At 34.9% G+C, this 17,641-nt stretch overlaps 1 protein-coding gene across 1 annotated transcript in view; it reads right to left on the reverse strand.

Annotated features, from left to right (window-relative positions):
* The window catches only part of SLC30A9 (solute carrier family 30 member 9), a 43,218-nt gene that overhangs the window by 19,476 nt on the left and 6,101 nt on the right, over positions 1-17,641 (reverse strand). Inside the window, 9 exon segments of the mRNA XM_040555447.1 lie at positions 55-110; positions 3,204-3,306; positions 6,255-6,322; positions 7,094-7,152; positions 8,826-8,908; positions 9,321-9,413; positions 11,150-11,249; positions 13,997-14,059; positions 16,907-17,083. Coding sequence (XP_040411381.1) covers positions 55-110; positions 3,204-3,306; positions 6,255-6,322; positions 7,094-7,152; positions 8,826-8,908; positions 9,321-9,413; positions 11,150-11,249; positions 13,997-14,059; positions 16,907-17,083 — 802 coding nt within the window.

The following is a 17,641-nucleotide window of genomic DNA, read 5'->3' on the forward strand; positions in this document are numbered from 1 at the left end:
TCATCTTACTCCTATATATGATTACTGAAATCATTATTTACTCCAAAAGCTTACGGATGACTAGGGTCAGGTGTCCTTGCAGACTGACTGATGCCCAAAGCTAGCAATGCCTATATAGGACAAAAAAGAAAAAAAAAGTTGAAAAAAGATTAGAAACATTCGATTTCAACTAAACTTGGAAGAGAAATAAAAGTAGAAGCAATGTGTTGATTTACACGTGCTTTCTTACTGAAATTTTATTAGAGCTGGAATATAATCCTCAACCCTATAATCAATATATATAATATACATATCAATCCAATATCCCTCTCCCCGCCATGAAAATTGTTAATTATAACTTTAAGATTTTTTAATTGTGACTACATGTTTACTACATTTAATCACAACAGTTATCACTCTGTGTAGTTATATGTTGTACAACATTACATGTTGTACAGTACACGTAATCACGAGTTATCACTGCTTCAGTGTGAAAGAATGTAGTTCTTCAGGAAACAAAACTATTTTAATAAACCCCTCTTGAAGAGGAATTATACAGAGCCTACAGTGATGACGTACAATTTTAAAGCAATAATTTCATACTGCAACTTCTTTCACTACTGAACTTAGTGTTCTCCAAACTGAAGCAAAATAACATTTTGAAGGAAGAAAAAAACCCTTGCTATCTAAGTGGAATATCTGGGATATTTAATTAGGCATGGATTAAAATATTGATGCAGTAAATTACAAATCTAGACCTCAATTTTGCAAGTACATGCTTTTATTTTAGGAATGTGAATATATCTAAACATAATAAGAAGTATTAAAATTGAATAAACGCTGTAGGCTTTGCGGTAGGCAAGCTGCTTTGAGGCAGCAAGCTTTCTCCTGTGATTTCTCCAAAAACCACACAGTTAAATATTTGAACAGAAAACCAGCTTCACAACGGAACCTTTAACTTTCACATTTAAAAAAACGAATTGCTTTTCTACTTGTAACTGGTAGAGAATTCCACTATCAAACTTGATTCACCTATACATCGACAAATTTGGACAAACGAAAATTGCATGCTTTAAGGCTGTCTCCCCATAAATTTCCTTAAGTATTTTCAGTTGAGTTAATAGCACCATTCTCTCCACTTTACAGCTGGAACAACTGAAAGGCTGTCTAAGACCATTTACAGAAAAAATAAGAAACACACCATAAGTTCTCAACGCAGTCCTTCCAGACCAACAAATGTACTAAGTATAAATGAAGTAGAAAGGCAGCCCGAATTATGTTAAAATGATTGAATTCTGACCTAAGATTCTGGGCATTCTTCAAATTTAAGGAAACATAAGACAGTTCCATTTTATAGCAATCACAAGCTACCCAAGGACTCCCTTTGTTTGAACTTCAAGAGGGTTCCAGCCACTCATTCAGCCACTTTGTTTGTTTCCAAAGACTTGCTATATCAAAAACAGAAAAAAGGATTCCCTCTACACTAGGAGGGAGTGAGATTTCAAGGTCTCCTGATGTATGTCTCAAGCATGCTAAGGAAAATAGTGGAACAGTCAGCATTAATTTTGTCCCTGCACACCAATATTACACACCGAGCTCTGAGTCTGCACACCACCTTACCAAAGTGTGTCAGATGTGGCTAGTCGCACTGCGTGTAGCCACTAAGGCAGTCTAGTAAAAGAAACCAAGATGCTCAAATTCTCACCATTCTTTTACCAACAGATGACTAACAAGTCTATTATTCTCTTACCATACCTGACAGGAAGAGTATTTCAAGTTAACATTTTAACAAAATAATACAGTGGTATACTTTGTATGTCATCTTAGTTTCAACTCCCACTGATGATCCATGAAATAGCTGACTGCAGTTCTACTTACTACAACTTCTCTCTTTCAACTTGCTTCTAAAAACTTTTCAGAATCTACATTCTGACTTGCCTCATTCTTAATAGAAATTAAAATACACAATTTAGTTTCTGAGGTATCAGGACACACACTCAATACCACTTTAAGATGACAAATACATCGTTCTTGTCTGCGACATGCAGGGATCAAGCAGAGAGGAGTGAGCACGTAAACCAAATCACAGGCATTTGGTTCTGAAGCTGCTTCCAAAAGATAAGGCTGGTCACATTGGACAGAATTGATGTAGATGTATTACAAATAGAATTACCTCAGCAGAAACACTAGTCCAAATATTAAAACCAGTTTTATATATAGTTACAAGTGACTCTTTCTACACTCTGCATTTAAGGCTTCTAGACTAGGTCAATTATTCTGCTGTTTATAAACTCTTCAAATTACTGACATTAGTATAAAGAATAAAAGAGCAGCCACATAAGCCTGTAGGAATCACTAGTAGAAACCACTAGTTTTGGCAACTAAATGTGCAACAGGGTAACAACAGCTTGGCACTCAGATTGTGGAACAGCAGGAAGAGCTCTGCATTTAGCAATGTTTCTAAGTAATGTGCATTTCTGACAAAATATGCCTTCATCTGTCTACAATTAGATAAAAACTATACATAATAACATTTTGTTTTAAGTAAAATTTGCCTTTGTCTCCAGGAAACTAAAAAAAAAAAAAAAAGTATGTGTCCACTACTTGTACACACGAGAGTACATCTTGCTCCCCTTGCATGCCTGCGTAGCTTGTCACACTCCGGGCAGGCTTTGTAATCCGTATTACTAAAACCACAAATTATTTAATAATTGAGCAACACACACAAACACCCTCTCCCAGGTGTAACTGTTCAGTTAAAAACACTTAAAAGGAACATTAGATTAAATATTAACTTTTTCTTCTTAGATTGTATTACTAAGCAGCACATAAACCATACAAGTCAGTACAAAAAATCAAACACAGGTATTTAACAGGAAGAACAATGTAAAAGACATATTACACAGCTGAATCTGAAAGTCATTTTTAGTAAGAGTTGCTGCTAATAAACTCAGAGTATCTAGGCTTCTTTTCCAGACCAACATCATTTACATTCTACCGTTGAAAAGAAAAAACATTCTGCCATTCACTCAAATCCTTCTAAATAAAATGCTGCTTTCATTTCTCTGGTGTTTACTGTTTAGACATTTATTATAGGCAAACTAATGAACACTAGCGAACTGAATTATTGCTTTTCAAGTGTATTACAACTACTACAAGTAATTATTTTGCAAGAATAAAGACAGATACAAGTGCTAACTTAAGCAGCATAGAAAAATACTCACCTGGTTGCATGTGTCTGCTAAAGAATGTATAGCTTCCGAAAACATACTTGCAGAACCCGTGTAAACCCAAGCAAGTAGCTTAAAGAAAAAATTCAACCCATTTCTGAAAACAAAGAGAAGAAATAAGCTAAAGAACACCAGAATATTTGGTCTTTAATATTTTCAGTAAAAGCACAAGCACTTTATAATCATGCATTACCTGCCAGCAAGTAGTGAAACTAAACATTAGTTCATTAGAGACCTGTACAGGTAGATAAGGCATACACATGTTCGGCGTGTTTACTGTGTTAAAAAACCCTTTCAGCCAGCAAAAAAGGCAAAGATATACAATTAATTTTTCCAAAATCATTAATTTCTAAGCAATACTGAATAAATTATACTTCCTAAAAGCTACCATCATTTTCACAAGTCAGAAAGACTAACTGCCTATCTATATATGCATCAAGCTTTTCCCACCAGGGAAAAATTTTCCCCTCAGTGGAAGAACAGCCTCAACTTCCTTCTCTCTTACTTCAGTCCTTTGCCTCCTATCTAGCCCCTCCTACTACTGGAATGGAAAGTTTCTCACTCCAGTCTTAGCTGGAAAATTGCTAAGAGGAAGATGCCAGACAGGAAGATAATGCTGTAAAAATTATCAATGGGGCTTTCTCCACAGAGATGCCCAATGTGCCTCATCAAGTATTTTTTAGGTTAAACTGGAATAAGCATTATGTTATGGTGTGTACAGAGCTGAGTAACTATTAACAGTAAAATTTAATTAATTACATTCTGATAATGGATGTTTGAAGTGAGAATCGGTAGGCTGGCCATTTCAGTCACAGTACAAAGGAAATCAGACCAGAAGATATCTTCTCCTCTTTCCCTTTAAATACATTTCAGTTTAGATTACTGGTGATTTTTAAAAGTATTCAAATTACATTCTCTTAGAAATATGTGTTAACAACATGTTGCAACTGCATTTTTAAACAATCACGTCAAGAAATGATATTCAAGGTAAAGAAACACAAATCCAGCCCTTTGCCACACACCAAGTTATACAATTGGTTAAACAGTGTCCGTCCGCAAGGTCATCCTTAAAGAATTTCTATGGGAGTATATGAACTTCTTAAAGAAAGAGGTAGCAATCTTTTCTATATCTCCTTCCATGCAAAGACCTGAATATGCTTTACCATATTTATTTTAGTCTCAGGAGAAAATCTTAACTTTTACCAAAGCTAGGTAAAGTCTGAAAAATATTTACTGCAATGTTTTGAACATCATGCCAAGAAATAAAATTTAAAATCCAAACACTACTACTTCTAAAATACACAGCATTTCCCAATAAGCCTCTCTTCTGCACCCAGAAAATAAGCAGTTTTGTTTAAAACAACTCTTTGCATTTGTGTTCCAAAATCCATAAGGCACACATTCACCAACAAAATGAAAAAAACGTTTTTTAAAGTGTTGAAACAGATATGCAATACATCCTCGTTGTTGTCAGAAGTACTGCCAATTTTAATGTAAAGTCTAAATTTAGTTGGTAACTTTAAAATGTACTGAAACATGGGAGAATCAGTGTTTCTTTGAAAAAATACACAAATGCAAAAGCAGATCAAAATCACCTATTCGAATCAATTTTTTTCAATTTAACATTTTAAATTACAATTAAAACAAATTCAAATACAACTATCCGGAGAGAACCGTAAACTGGAAAAATTAAAGAACATTAATGCTTCTCTTTATACATTTAACATTCTGAATTTGTTTCAAAAATAGCCATGTCAAAACAGGCACACAGCGAACAGGAATTACAGGGAATTGAGAAATATATATGGTGAATTGTATCACTGTGTGACTGTCCGCAGCAGTTTGCCTTACAGCAAAAGATATCAGTCTGATTTACATAACTATTCTTGTCTACCTACATAAAGTATTTATATCTTTGAAGAAAGCATAGTAAAAAAAATGTCAAAATTGAACATCAAAACATTCAGATTCATTATGGATCTATGAAAAAAAACATTTAGGTTCTAGATTTGAGAACTAACCATATTTCGTCATAGCTATTTCCAAACAAGCAGCAACTTGTAATCAAGTATTTGAGAACTACAAGAGATCAAGAGATACTGTAACTTCTTAAAAAAAAAAGTTCCACAGAAAAGCTGTGAAACATCCATACTAGCAGTAACTATATTTTTTAAACTTAGAAATCTTGTAACACTCAGTAAAGTCAGAAGGAAGTTTTCAGTCAAGTGAGCTTCATGTTTTTTCCTTAGGCAAAAAACATGTAGTTTTGTAGGAAAACTTCAAGAGGTATTTCTTTCTCAAAATCTTGTTTCTCATCACAAAAAAAAATATATCATTTTTCCCCTAAGTTTCTATTTTGCTCTTTTATATTGATAGTGTCTTAGCAAATACAAACTTCATAAATAAATTTTATTATAAATATTTACAGGTGTTATAAGATGCAAATTTTAGCCATTCTGAATTCTCCAGCAATCCTGAGAAAAATGTAACATACCTTTGTCTATTTTGTGCCAGGTAGTATCTGTGTTCATTTGCTTTAAATCAGGATTACTAGTTTGATTATGTTTCATTCAAATTGTAAGATGTGTGAAAAGCAAAAACCTCCTAAAACATCCCCTTATCAGTTGAACAGGAAAAGCACTGAATAACACCAGAAACAGAAAAGGGAATCATTTTCTGTTGTTATATGGAAGATCGTTGAAAAGCCTCCTTTCACAAGGGATCAAGAAAAAGAACAACTTTAAATGTCTGCCTCTTCATGTCCTTCAAGATGTAGGGCTTTACTTTAATAAACTGTTTAGCTTAATCATGTTCCAAAAATTTGCTCTTCTCTAATCAGAGATAAAAAACATCTCTCATCTCCACATATTGATGATTTACTGAACATCTTTACCATCAACAATGAATAAACAAATCTATTAATTTGAGTTACAGAAAGGTACCTTTAGCTTGAATACACAGACTGTTGTTTCCTTTACCAGGATAACAAAAAAATCAATGTTTTTTAATACTTGCATATAGAAAACTTTTCCTTTTTAAACTTACATGCAAATAGCTACCATTACCACTTTCCCTGGTCCCTTGAAAAACATAGCTGCTGCACTGGAGCGTGGCTGTATAAAGAAATAAGAGATTATTAAAACAAGTTACTAAAACAAAATAACCAAATCTTGAAGACCTCATGAAGTATCTACTGAACAAATTATTACATAAAATCTTTGCTTTACACAGTATTGCAAAAGTGAAGATACAGCCCTTGAAGCCTACTAATTAATACTGAATGTTCACCCAAACTTCAGTGGCATCTTATACATTACTACAAACGGATGGCTATAAAAAAAGATAAACAACCAACAGAGCCTCCAGCCTCCACCAGGGGCCACTGCAACCATAACGACAGAAGCCAGCTGTGCAGCAGAAAGATGAAGAAATCAATCTACCATGACAGAGTACCAAGATCTAGGGAATACGTCTGCCTAAGCGAAGAGGAAAGGCCAAAAGTAATGCAAGGTGCAGAGCAAAGCATTGGTGTGTTTGTTTGGCTTAAGAAATCTATTACAGTTTAAAATCAACAATGTATTTACTACACATTTATAGACTATAGGTAGAATCCAAATGAAGCTGCAATTTTGTTATTAAGGCAATTGACAAAAAAACTTTCCGGTGGATTACACCACCACAGTTGGAACTCATTTAAGCTGGCAACCCATTTACCACTGCATTACAATCAGAGATACAGCTCGTATATTACAGTCAAAATAAATCTTCCAGTAACATTCAAGTAGTTATGCTTATGCAACTGTTTTGCAACTTTTTTTCCTTTGAAAGGTGTCTAATATATCTCAAAGCATTTTTCTTGCCAAAATCATTAAAACAACTCTTACCTTAGTATTTCCAAAGAACTCTCTGTATTCCTTCAACAGCCTTTGGTTTCTAAATAAATCTGCAATAAAAAATTGTTATCATGAGTATTTACTAGTAGCTAGTAGTTTCAGGATTTTTTTTTTCCATACAGCAGCTAACTTCAATTAAGAGCAAGATGGTCTTACCAAATTAAAATATTTTAAAGGGATATTTGTTTGTGAAAAATTCCTCTCAATATTGTTAATCAGAAATACATATTATGTACTTGCACAAAATGCCAAATATAATTTGCTATGATCCCATACATTGTTTCCATTTCTGCCAACAAAGGATTACATGCAGAGGAAAAAATTAAAAATACACTGTTTTGGCTAAAGCTCTTTTTGGCCTTTCAGTATCCCGGGGTGGGGTGGGGGAGCAACAACACCTTTAGAACAAAATCCAGGTATTCTACTGCCCCTACCTCAACCTTTTTTGCCATGATGGGGAGAAGGGAGGATGTTTCATTGCAAGTCTCTTAATTTCTATATTTTTCCCATCCATGTATAGTGTTCAGTAACTTCAAAATAAACGCAGGTATACTACAGAAGCAAGAAGCTGTAGTCCTACAAAGTTGTACAAAATACTATGTACAAAATACTCTGAAACAGCCAGTGGAGTACAAGGATAGTCTGTACAAAAAGGAAGTTACCACTTACAGTATACATTGTTTCAGAATGCTATTATGAATAAGCAGCATTTTATTTTTTTTTAATATATACATTTTTTTGTATTATGCTCAAGAATTAGTTTGTTTTACTATCAGGAAGTTCCAGTTGCAGAACTGGGAGAGAGAGAGGGAAAAAGACCTTTAATTTTTAAGTGCATAATTGGAATAAGTACCTTGAAGAGATATTACCTCTCCTGAGATTTTAACTGACCAGACAGTCCAAAATCCATTAAAAGCTATACTGATTTGACTGTAGTTGCTATTGATGACAATAATTATTTTATTTTAAACAAAAGGATGACTTTTGCTTAAAATGATCCGGGTGTTTTTTCCCCCCCCTTCCAAAGCAGAGACAAGCTGAACTCATTTCAGGGGGAAAATAAGTTGGTAAAGATATTATATCAAGATTTAGACTGGTTTTATGCCTTCTGAATATTCTCATTAAGAAAAACCCAAAACCATTTAAGATGTTTATTATTGTCTAAGATGCTCCCCTCCTCAAAAAACAAAGTATGACTGTAAACCTCAACTGAATGCAATTTCTTGCTGTATCATAGAATTAATAAATTATAAGATAGTTTATAGATAATAACTGCATAGATAACAATGTGTTACACTAATACTATGCTATAAAATCTTTTTGAGTAATAGGTAATTTCAAATTTGTATGTTCTCAATGAAATAACACACTCACCATCTAGTGGATTTCCAGTCCTACTTTGTTGTTTACACTTGAATTTGGGGGTTGGTCTGTTTCCCATGTGCCTGGTGACAGGACAAGGGGGAATAGGCTAAAGTTGCACCAGGGGAGGTTTAGGTTGGATATTAGGAAGAACTTCTTTACTGAAAGGGTTGTTAGGCATTGGAATGGGCTGCCCAGGGAAGTGGTTGAGTCACCATCCCTGGAGGTCTTTAAGAGACGTTTAGATTTAGAGCTTAGTGATACGGTTTAGTAGAGGACTTGTTAGTGTTAGGTCAGAGGTTGGACTCCGTGATCTTGGAGGTCTCTTCCAACCTAGATGAATCTGTGATTCTATACTCACTTTCTCTGTACTTGATCTCTTCCTCTTTGCGTCGTTTTCTTTCTCTAGCAAGAGCCTCTGGACTACCCCAAACTTCAAGAGATCTGCACAGAGTAAAAGTACCTTAACAATTGCTCTACTTATGCAAGATACACTCGATAAAAAAACAGACCTGTAACTTCTTTATGGTTTAACTGCATTACAAATGACTTTCCTAAAAACAGAACATCACATCGTTCTTTCTGACAAAGACCCACATATTACTTTGCAGAACAAAAAAATGGGAGAGAGGATGCACGGGAGAAGTTTCTCATCTTTGGACACAAGAAACATACCCTCCAGTTTTATATATGCCATGTAATTGTTACAAAAATAAGGATATAAAATGTGTTCAAATAAAAAACAGAAAACATTATTGCCCTTTTACATTGTAAACCAGAGTTTTGAGAGTTCTCTCTCTCATATAATGCATTTTATTAAATGATCCAAACATTTCCTTCATAAAAATGACCTTACTTTGCCTCTACATCCGACCTCAGGTACACAGTGAAAGTTTCAGTGTCATCATGTGGGCTTCGTCGTTTAATCTTCCTCAGCTGGTCTAAATCACTGAGGAAAGCAGAGAAAGTTTAATGGAAAAAAATGCGTATTATTCTAATTCTACTTTTGTATCTGGGTGATCTTCCACGGTTTCATTATTAATTCACAGTACAAAAAAAAAAAAAAAAGAACTTGTTTTCTTGAGCCAAACAGGATAGATACAACACATAAAGCAAGCTGTCTATAGGAAGCTATTGAAAACCACTTTGTTTTCCACAGTCAGAAGTGCAAATCATGTCCTCATACCGTGAACTATCATACATGGAAGACAGAGCAATAAAACATTTCCAGTGAATGATCTGAATGTAATTGATCACATACAAGTACTCAATAAGAAGGCTAACAGATTAACACTTCTATATGAATACGGGAAGTCACATGACATGAAAAGTTAACAAATGCATCCTTAAAAACTACGCAAAACCAGGGCAAGCTGCAAAAGGTGGGAGATAAAACTACACTGGGGAGCAGATAATTCTCTGTGCTGATCTACATATTAGCTTCTAAATGAAACGTAGATGTGCATCTTTTTTTATTATTATTTAAAAACAGACAAAAAAAACACCACCGACAAAGAAAACAGCACACTCATTTCATTTCATTTTTAGCCCAACAAATAATCTAGTTTTAGTCATTTTTCTTTTTTTGGTCAATTCAGAAAAACTTTATTACTGCAAAGTATGCCAGTTCATAGAATCACAGAATGGTTTGGGTTGGACGGGACCTTAAAGACCATCCAGTCCCAATCCCCTGCCATGGGCAGGGACACCTCCCACCAGACCAGGCAGCCCAAAGCCCCATCCAGCCTGGCTTTGAACACCTCCAGGGATGGGACATCCACAGCTTCTCTGGGCAACCTGTGCCAGTGCCTCACCACCCTCACAGTGAAGAATTTCTTCCTAATGTCTAATCCAAATCTACACTCTTTCAGTTTAAAACTATTATCCCTTAGTCTATCACTACATTCCCTGATAAAGAGTCTCACACCAGCTTTCCTGTAGGCCCCTTTAGGTAGCAAAAGGCCACTCTAAGGTCTCCCTTCTTTTCTCCAGGCTGAACAACCCAGGCTGAGAGAGTTGCTCTCAGCCTCTCTTCATAGGAGAGGTGGTCCCCTATGAAGCTTTACCAGTCAAGGTTAAAAAAAAAAGGGGGGGGAGGGGATTCAAGCATAACATCATTGGATTTTCCATGGTTTGGTAACATGCTACACATGAAAGCTGGGGAAGAACAGTGACAGCAGAAAAAGTTATGAACAAAGTCACTAAGCCTTTAGATTTAATATGGGTCACACACAACATGCATCACGTCTGACAGGCAGCTCAACTGACACTACTCAGTAAGACTTCCTGGCAGGAACAACACATAGCAAAAAGACAGTAACTATGAATCAAGTGAAAATAGTTAGGTTGCAATGAACCAGGTTGTATTTTATCTCAAATTACAGACCTCATGTAACATGAAGTTTCTAGTGATTAGCTGCTCTAGAGGCAGACATTCCCTAGCTAGGTTTATGGCCATATAAATATAAGTAAATTAGTTTAAGAGGCTACTACAGAGATAATGCAAACTAAGTGCAAGCTCCCAACCACAGTTACACTTAGTAAACAAGAGCCACTTATGACTATGTATACTGTAAAAGCTTTGGGAAAAAGTTGCTGAGCTAAGTCGCTCTACAATCATTACTACTTTTGAAACACATACGAACAAATATTCACAATTTATATTTCAACTTAAATCCACCATACCTGGATTTGAGACAAAACTCATTTATTGCTCTGACTCCAGTGATGAAGTTATTCTGCGTGTATTTTGGTCCATACTCTCTTTTTTTAAGGACTGCTTTCACTTAAAAACAGAAATAGATGAACAAGTAAGTCACAGACAGAGACTAAAGTAGAAATTTCAAAGAGGTAATTCAGTCTGACAACAAATTGTGATAGCTCTAAGTGGATTTCTGAAAAACACTGCTTGTCAGCGAGGCACAAAACTTTCAAGAAGAGACAGAAACGCTCACAACTGTGTAAGTGCATAACAGTAAAATGATTCTACCTCCAAAAATGCTACTTGCAGGGTTGTAGTTCAGGGCCCTCAAACATCCCACATACTTAACTGTCAGCTATGCATCCAACTTTAATGTCAGGGATGGGCTTGGGCTGTTAAGACAGCATTCAAGTATGGCAGTTTGAAAAGCTTTGCTCTGGCAAATGAAATGACAAAGTACACTATTTCTTTCTTCCCCCCCACTATTTACCTGTAAAAGTTGGAATTGGTTAAGATTTTTAATCTTGCAGACCACAGAGAAAACTGAGATGGCTGCATATGCCACTTTGCTCAGCTATTATTGTCAAAATTAACACACTTAATATTAGATGTTTATAACAATTAAAAAATGTATATTCTACACATGCAAAGAACTATAAATGAAGAATACATACTGCATCACATTTTCATGCATAAGAAAGGATACCACACCTATTCAGAAATAGATAATAAACTCTGAAATAAATGGAATTTTAAATCTATGCCTTTATTTCCTACATGTCTGTAGGTACATATCTTTGTCTTATTTTCAAAAGAAAGTCATTATACGCTTATTTCTGAAAGAAGAGTTACAAGAAGAGTTACAGCTGCTGAAAGATACAGCATAAAGAACACATCTGAAAACAAAAAGATGAAGCTTTGCCGGTAAGAAGACTTACAAACACATGAATTTCTTGTGTATCAAAGGATCTCAGGATATCAGCCAATATTTTCTACAGCTAGTCCAAAACTTCTCATGAAATCATAGAATACTTACAGCAAGTTATTGCAACTAAATACTAAGAAAAAAAAATCCCACAATTTCACATTTTCTTATTTCTGTGCTTTGAAAGCTTAAAGGCAAAATATATTGTTTGACACTCTGTAGATACCAATATTTACCATAATAATATGATTTCTGTCATCCAGTTTGAATTGTGAACAATTGTGTTAAAGTACTTGAGTAATCACATTCATCATATGATGCTCCTGAGCAAAGACGACATCAAACTGGAGTTTTCATAAAACAGTCCATTATTTGCTAAGTTTAAAACTCGATGAACATTTTTTTAAACAGGAAGAATGCTTCCCTCCTTTTCTGATTTAAAACATGGATATACACCCAAAGTATTAAACCTAGTATAAAATAACTTGTGGATTTATCAAACACTAATGCACCTTGCAGAAACACAAGTAAGTTTCACTAAAATAAAACACTATGCAACAGTGTTAGAATGGTTGTAACCCAACAATCCTACCCCCTAGTTCAAATAATTACCTAAAATTGATGATGAAAGAGAGAAAAAGAAAAATCAACTTGGTATTTCCAATTGAAGGACAAAGTCCAATAAAAGATAATGTAAAAACAACATTATAAATAGCACAGTTTTTTTAGGATTAGCGTTCCTTTAAGAATAAGCTTCTACGTCACAACAGCACCTGAAGACTAGAATTCTACTTTACAGACAGAATCAAAATCTTTAACGTAATCATTCTTGGTTGTGTGTCTATAACACACAGAGACAAAACCCTCTTCTCACTAAAATATATATATATATATATATCAAATATATAAATTTCACAGTCTTAGTCTAATTTCTCCTGTCCACCTTGTATGTTCCCACTGCCTTCATGCACTAAGTGACAATAAACCCAAAGAAAGTAACGTAAGGGATGCAGACAAAAACACGTGGAGAATAGGAGACACCAACCTCACCCTGTTAGTGAGGAGCAGGAGGATTTGATGTTTGTTTAAACCATGGAAAAGGCAGGAAGGAATTTTGATAAAACCTATTGCATGCTAAGTCAGTTTCAGTGCAGAGATATTTATTTTAAAGGAGTTCAAAGAGAAACGGCAATTTCTGTTTTGATAAAGTTCCTTCCATTCATAGGAGACTAGTAGTGATCAAAAGCACAAGAACTTACAGCCTAACTCTCACAATAACATAATAAAAAACAAATAAAGATAAGAGTGAAACCAAGCATGATAAGTTACCAACATGAAAGAAAGTATGCTCTTGTTTATATTGTTTCAAAACATAAGTGGATAAAAAACAGAAGCCTATGTTTATTACAGGCACAAACAGGGACACTACAGGACCCAGATGAGGCTGTTCATGTGGTCAAAATATATTTAGAAACAACACTGATTAGATTAACTCAGCAATAAGAAGGAACAGAGGAAGACTTAGAACAAGGACTAACTAAGTGAAGCTCAAGTTTTCAGCTTAGCCCCATTAAATCTGAGATGGTGAATGGACTTGCCTAAAGAGATGCAAGAACAGACTGTCATAACAGATGAGTAAACAAGTTTGTCTTTTCCTGACAAACACATCAGCTGAAATGAAGTAATTAAAAAAAGAGTGAATAGTTAGAACAAACCTATACCCATTTTTTTCGGGAGTCATTTTAAAAAAAGCAGGCAACAAACAAAGCTGGCATACAAACACTTATAAAAAATGTTATTCAGACAACTTTTTACACAATTGAACAGAAACCAGTTACCCTACACACTTCTTTTCTGACTACTCATCAACAGCAACAAAGTTTTGATACGTAAAGTATTTCTTTACCTTTTACTTGGATTGGCTCTTTAAGGAAAGACTGCTTTTGATCTGCATTGCTGGTACCTTGTCCTGTAAAATAAAAATAAAGCTCATGGCAAATATGAAAATACCTTCTTTTCTTTTCAGCAAAGAGTTTCTTTGACATTAGAATATAGCTTAATATTGCTTTCCATGATGATACTAAAAAAAATTTGCTGGATTTCCAACATTTAAAACTCTTAAAATATGAAACATGAATAGTAAAAAAATAAGTAACAACAAAAGACATTTAACATGGTACTGAAACTTCTAGCAGCTTCAAAAGAAGTCCAAACATGCAATGTATAACAGAACATATCCTGAATTTTTAAACTATTTTAACAGTGTACTTATAATTTGGGGCAAATTTTATGCAAAATTTAGACTAATAAACATAAAGAATTCTACACAGCTTATGATTGCTCATCAGCCAAGTCTCATAGAGCTTTCAAGCTGTAATTCAATTTTAAGGGACTGAAACTATTTAACCTAGAAAAACCTCACTCTTTAAAATAAAGAATATTTAAACTACAACCCACAATTCTTATGTCACAAATTTGAGTTATATTTAGCACAAAGTATTTTAGCTGTTTTGGAAATCTGACGATATGACTCTAGAAGAATTCAATAAAATATTATTTACAACACTGTGAAGTGAATTTTAATATCTGAAAATTAATAAATTTTGGTAATTTATTTTAAAGCAGTAACTTGGTAAAAAGTGGTATTTGGTAATTTATTTTAACATGAAGTTTTTAAGTAGAAATTTGAAGTACAACATGATAATTTGGACAAATACTGCATCCTTTTCTCATACAACTTGACAGAGCTTTCAGTACAAAAACCTTACGATTTTAATACCTTGAACCAACAAACACCTTCTTTTGTGCCCTAACACTATAGGTTGGCCACATATCAACAGTCATCAACAAAATTGAAAGGGACGTTAAAAAAATGAAGATTTTTTCCAAGCAGGTTAGCGTTAATTAATGAGCTAGCTTAACATGATACTCAAATTGTGCAAAGGTCAGATATTCTTGAAGCTTGGACTCCGTAACTATCTTTTCATCAGGCAATTAGTTATCGCCCTTACAGCAACTGAGGAGTAAGGCTAATAGCAATCCAAGTATACTTGCTTAGGAAACTAAGGGTAAGGAAAACACTTTCAAATGTACAAAACTGATCTTATTACACAAGAAATAACGTTAGACCCCCTATATGAAGCACGGATATAACAATATGTATCCCAAAACAAGCCTCAAAGCAATTATCCTTCTACACATACTATCTCCAGGGGGCAGTTAGCAGGTGCACTTGCCAGCCACCACCCTCAAGAAAAAGGGAGTTGTCAAGGTGGCCACTTGGTGCAGTTCCACTTAAGGCTTATACATGATTTATGGCCACGAGACCACGAAGGACAGTATCTCTCCTCCAGCCACTGCAGAGACAATGAGCAGGATCAGCTTGAGGATCCATCTGAACTCCAGCTCCGGAAAACAAGAGAACAACTCATTTTTACCAAAGCAGGCCTAAACATCATTAATGCCAACACAAGAGAGGGAGTAATCAGACAGGGATGGGAGATGGTGGGAACACTCCTTCAGACAACAGTCACCAATTATACAAGTTTAAAGCAATCACAAAAGCAATGGCGCTAGACTATTTGCACGTGTCCGAATTTCAACAATACCAGCAGCTGTACATTAAGAACTCAGAAAATACCAACAACCACAACTGACTCTACAGCCTTTTGTGGTATTTAGGCAGATATCTTCTGCAAGATTCTCACCCTCTAGCAGCCACCTGCAGCTTAAGACTTTCCAAGAAACATAAATGGTCTGAAGTTCTGTCCTCTTCTAAAATCCAATTATAAACTTCAGAAACCATATCTAGTTGTTATGCTTCGAGCAACATCCAAGATCTGTTGTACTTCCAAACATCAGAAAAATAATACTTTCAGCTGACTACACTTACTAGCTTTTAAAGACTAGCTTTTTAAAGGCTGCTGCAAAGCCTCAGGAATTTACAAGTTACTAAAGTAAGAACTTAGACCTGCCAACATGACAACTAAAGAGAATAAAATGTTATTGAGTAAACCACTTAACGTTAGACAAAAGCAGACCAAGCTTTTATTTTAAAAAGCATCTGTAATCTCTTGAGCATGCTAGTCTTTCAAAGATGCATCTATGCAGTCCTACACTCAATAAGCACAAAAAAAAATAGAGGATGCTAGGACGGAGCAAGGACAAGACAGTTCTAAATTTCTTAAACACCTAACTAGCATAAGATTGACAAGAACATGATTGGCTGCAAAGATGGTCAAGTTATGTCCATTATATCAAGTGTTTAATGCGAATGCTGCAGGTGTGACAGCTGTCACATCAGAAAGCTCTAGCAGGAGAAACAGCTCAACCTCCTTTCAGCAGTCACCTAAAGCCTGATCCAGAGAAGTCAAAGTGCTCAGTATTCACCCTCATTATATCTTTATCGCTAGTTCATTTAACACAACAAACCTGCGATAGTACAACAAAAATTCAAGCACGCAATCAAAGTGGCAAAAGAAAAAAGATGCATTCCCTTTATCCCTTATACTATCTAATACCTGCTGACATCCACACATTTTTCTCATCACAACTAAGTTTGATTAACTCTAAACATAAATCCTTTAAATAATGGAATAACAAAGGAACAAATTTCAGAATTCCTTACCACTTGTGCATTTGAAATTAATATACAGATGCCAAGAAGCAGAAAATACTAAGAATTCTGCAGCTGTAACGTCACACAGTGGAATTTAAAAAGTATCAATTGTTACACAATTTTTTTTTTTATTTTTTTTTTTTTTTTACTTTTTTTTACATTTATACAAAAGTTTTCTTTATTTTAGTCCAGTATTACCTGTTCCGACTTTGTGCACAGTTTCTTCAGAGGTTGGTACATTTTTATCTTCTGATCCAAGATCTTTCTTCTGACCATTGGAGGTATAAACTCTCACTTGACTCATCAACTGCACAGGCAGACGATTGCATGGTAAAATACATGGCAGACTCACACTTTTCATTGAAGCTTGCCATCCTAACAGGGGGAAGGAAAATAAGGCTTTTCAGATTATCATTTTGAAAGGAAAATGGAGGGAAAGTGGCCCAGAAACACCAACACAGGTTACAGAATGTTAGTGTTTAAGTACTGACCCGTACTTATTTTACCCGTGTTTAGGATTTACAAAACAGGCACACAAACACAGTACACTTCCATTGCCTCCCTTTAAACATCCACTTTTAAAATCCCATCTAATGCCAGTTTTTTTCCCCTTTATACAACCTGCTACATACCTCTAGATGATCTTAAGGAAAAAAAAAAAAACTTAAGCTATTTGATTAAGATTGGGTTACTGATATATTAAGTACTCTTCTAGTCATACTGCCTCAAGATCTTCAAATAAAATTATAAGTGAACAAACACAAACCACTACAGAACTATTAGCCAGTGTTGCCATTTCATTTCACTCTGTACAAACTATGTTACCTATTAATAAAACGTGTAACACACATGGTTCAATTTCAGAGCACATGCTAAAGAAGTCACCCACAAAAGTACGTTATGGTGTACAAAGCCCTTTAATGCAGAATAATG

Source organism: Cygnus olor, chromosome 4 (genome assembly GCF_009769625.2).
Source record: "Cygnus olor isolate bCygOlo1 chromosome 4, bCygOlo1.pri.v2, whole genome shotgun sequence".
Taxonomy (NCBI): Eukaryota; Metazoa; Chordata; class Aves; order Anseriformes; family Anatidae; genus Cygnus; species Cygnus olor.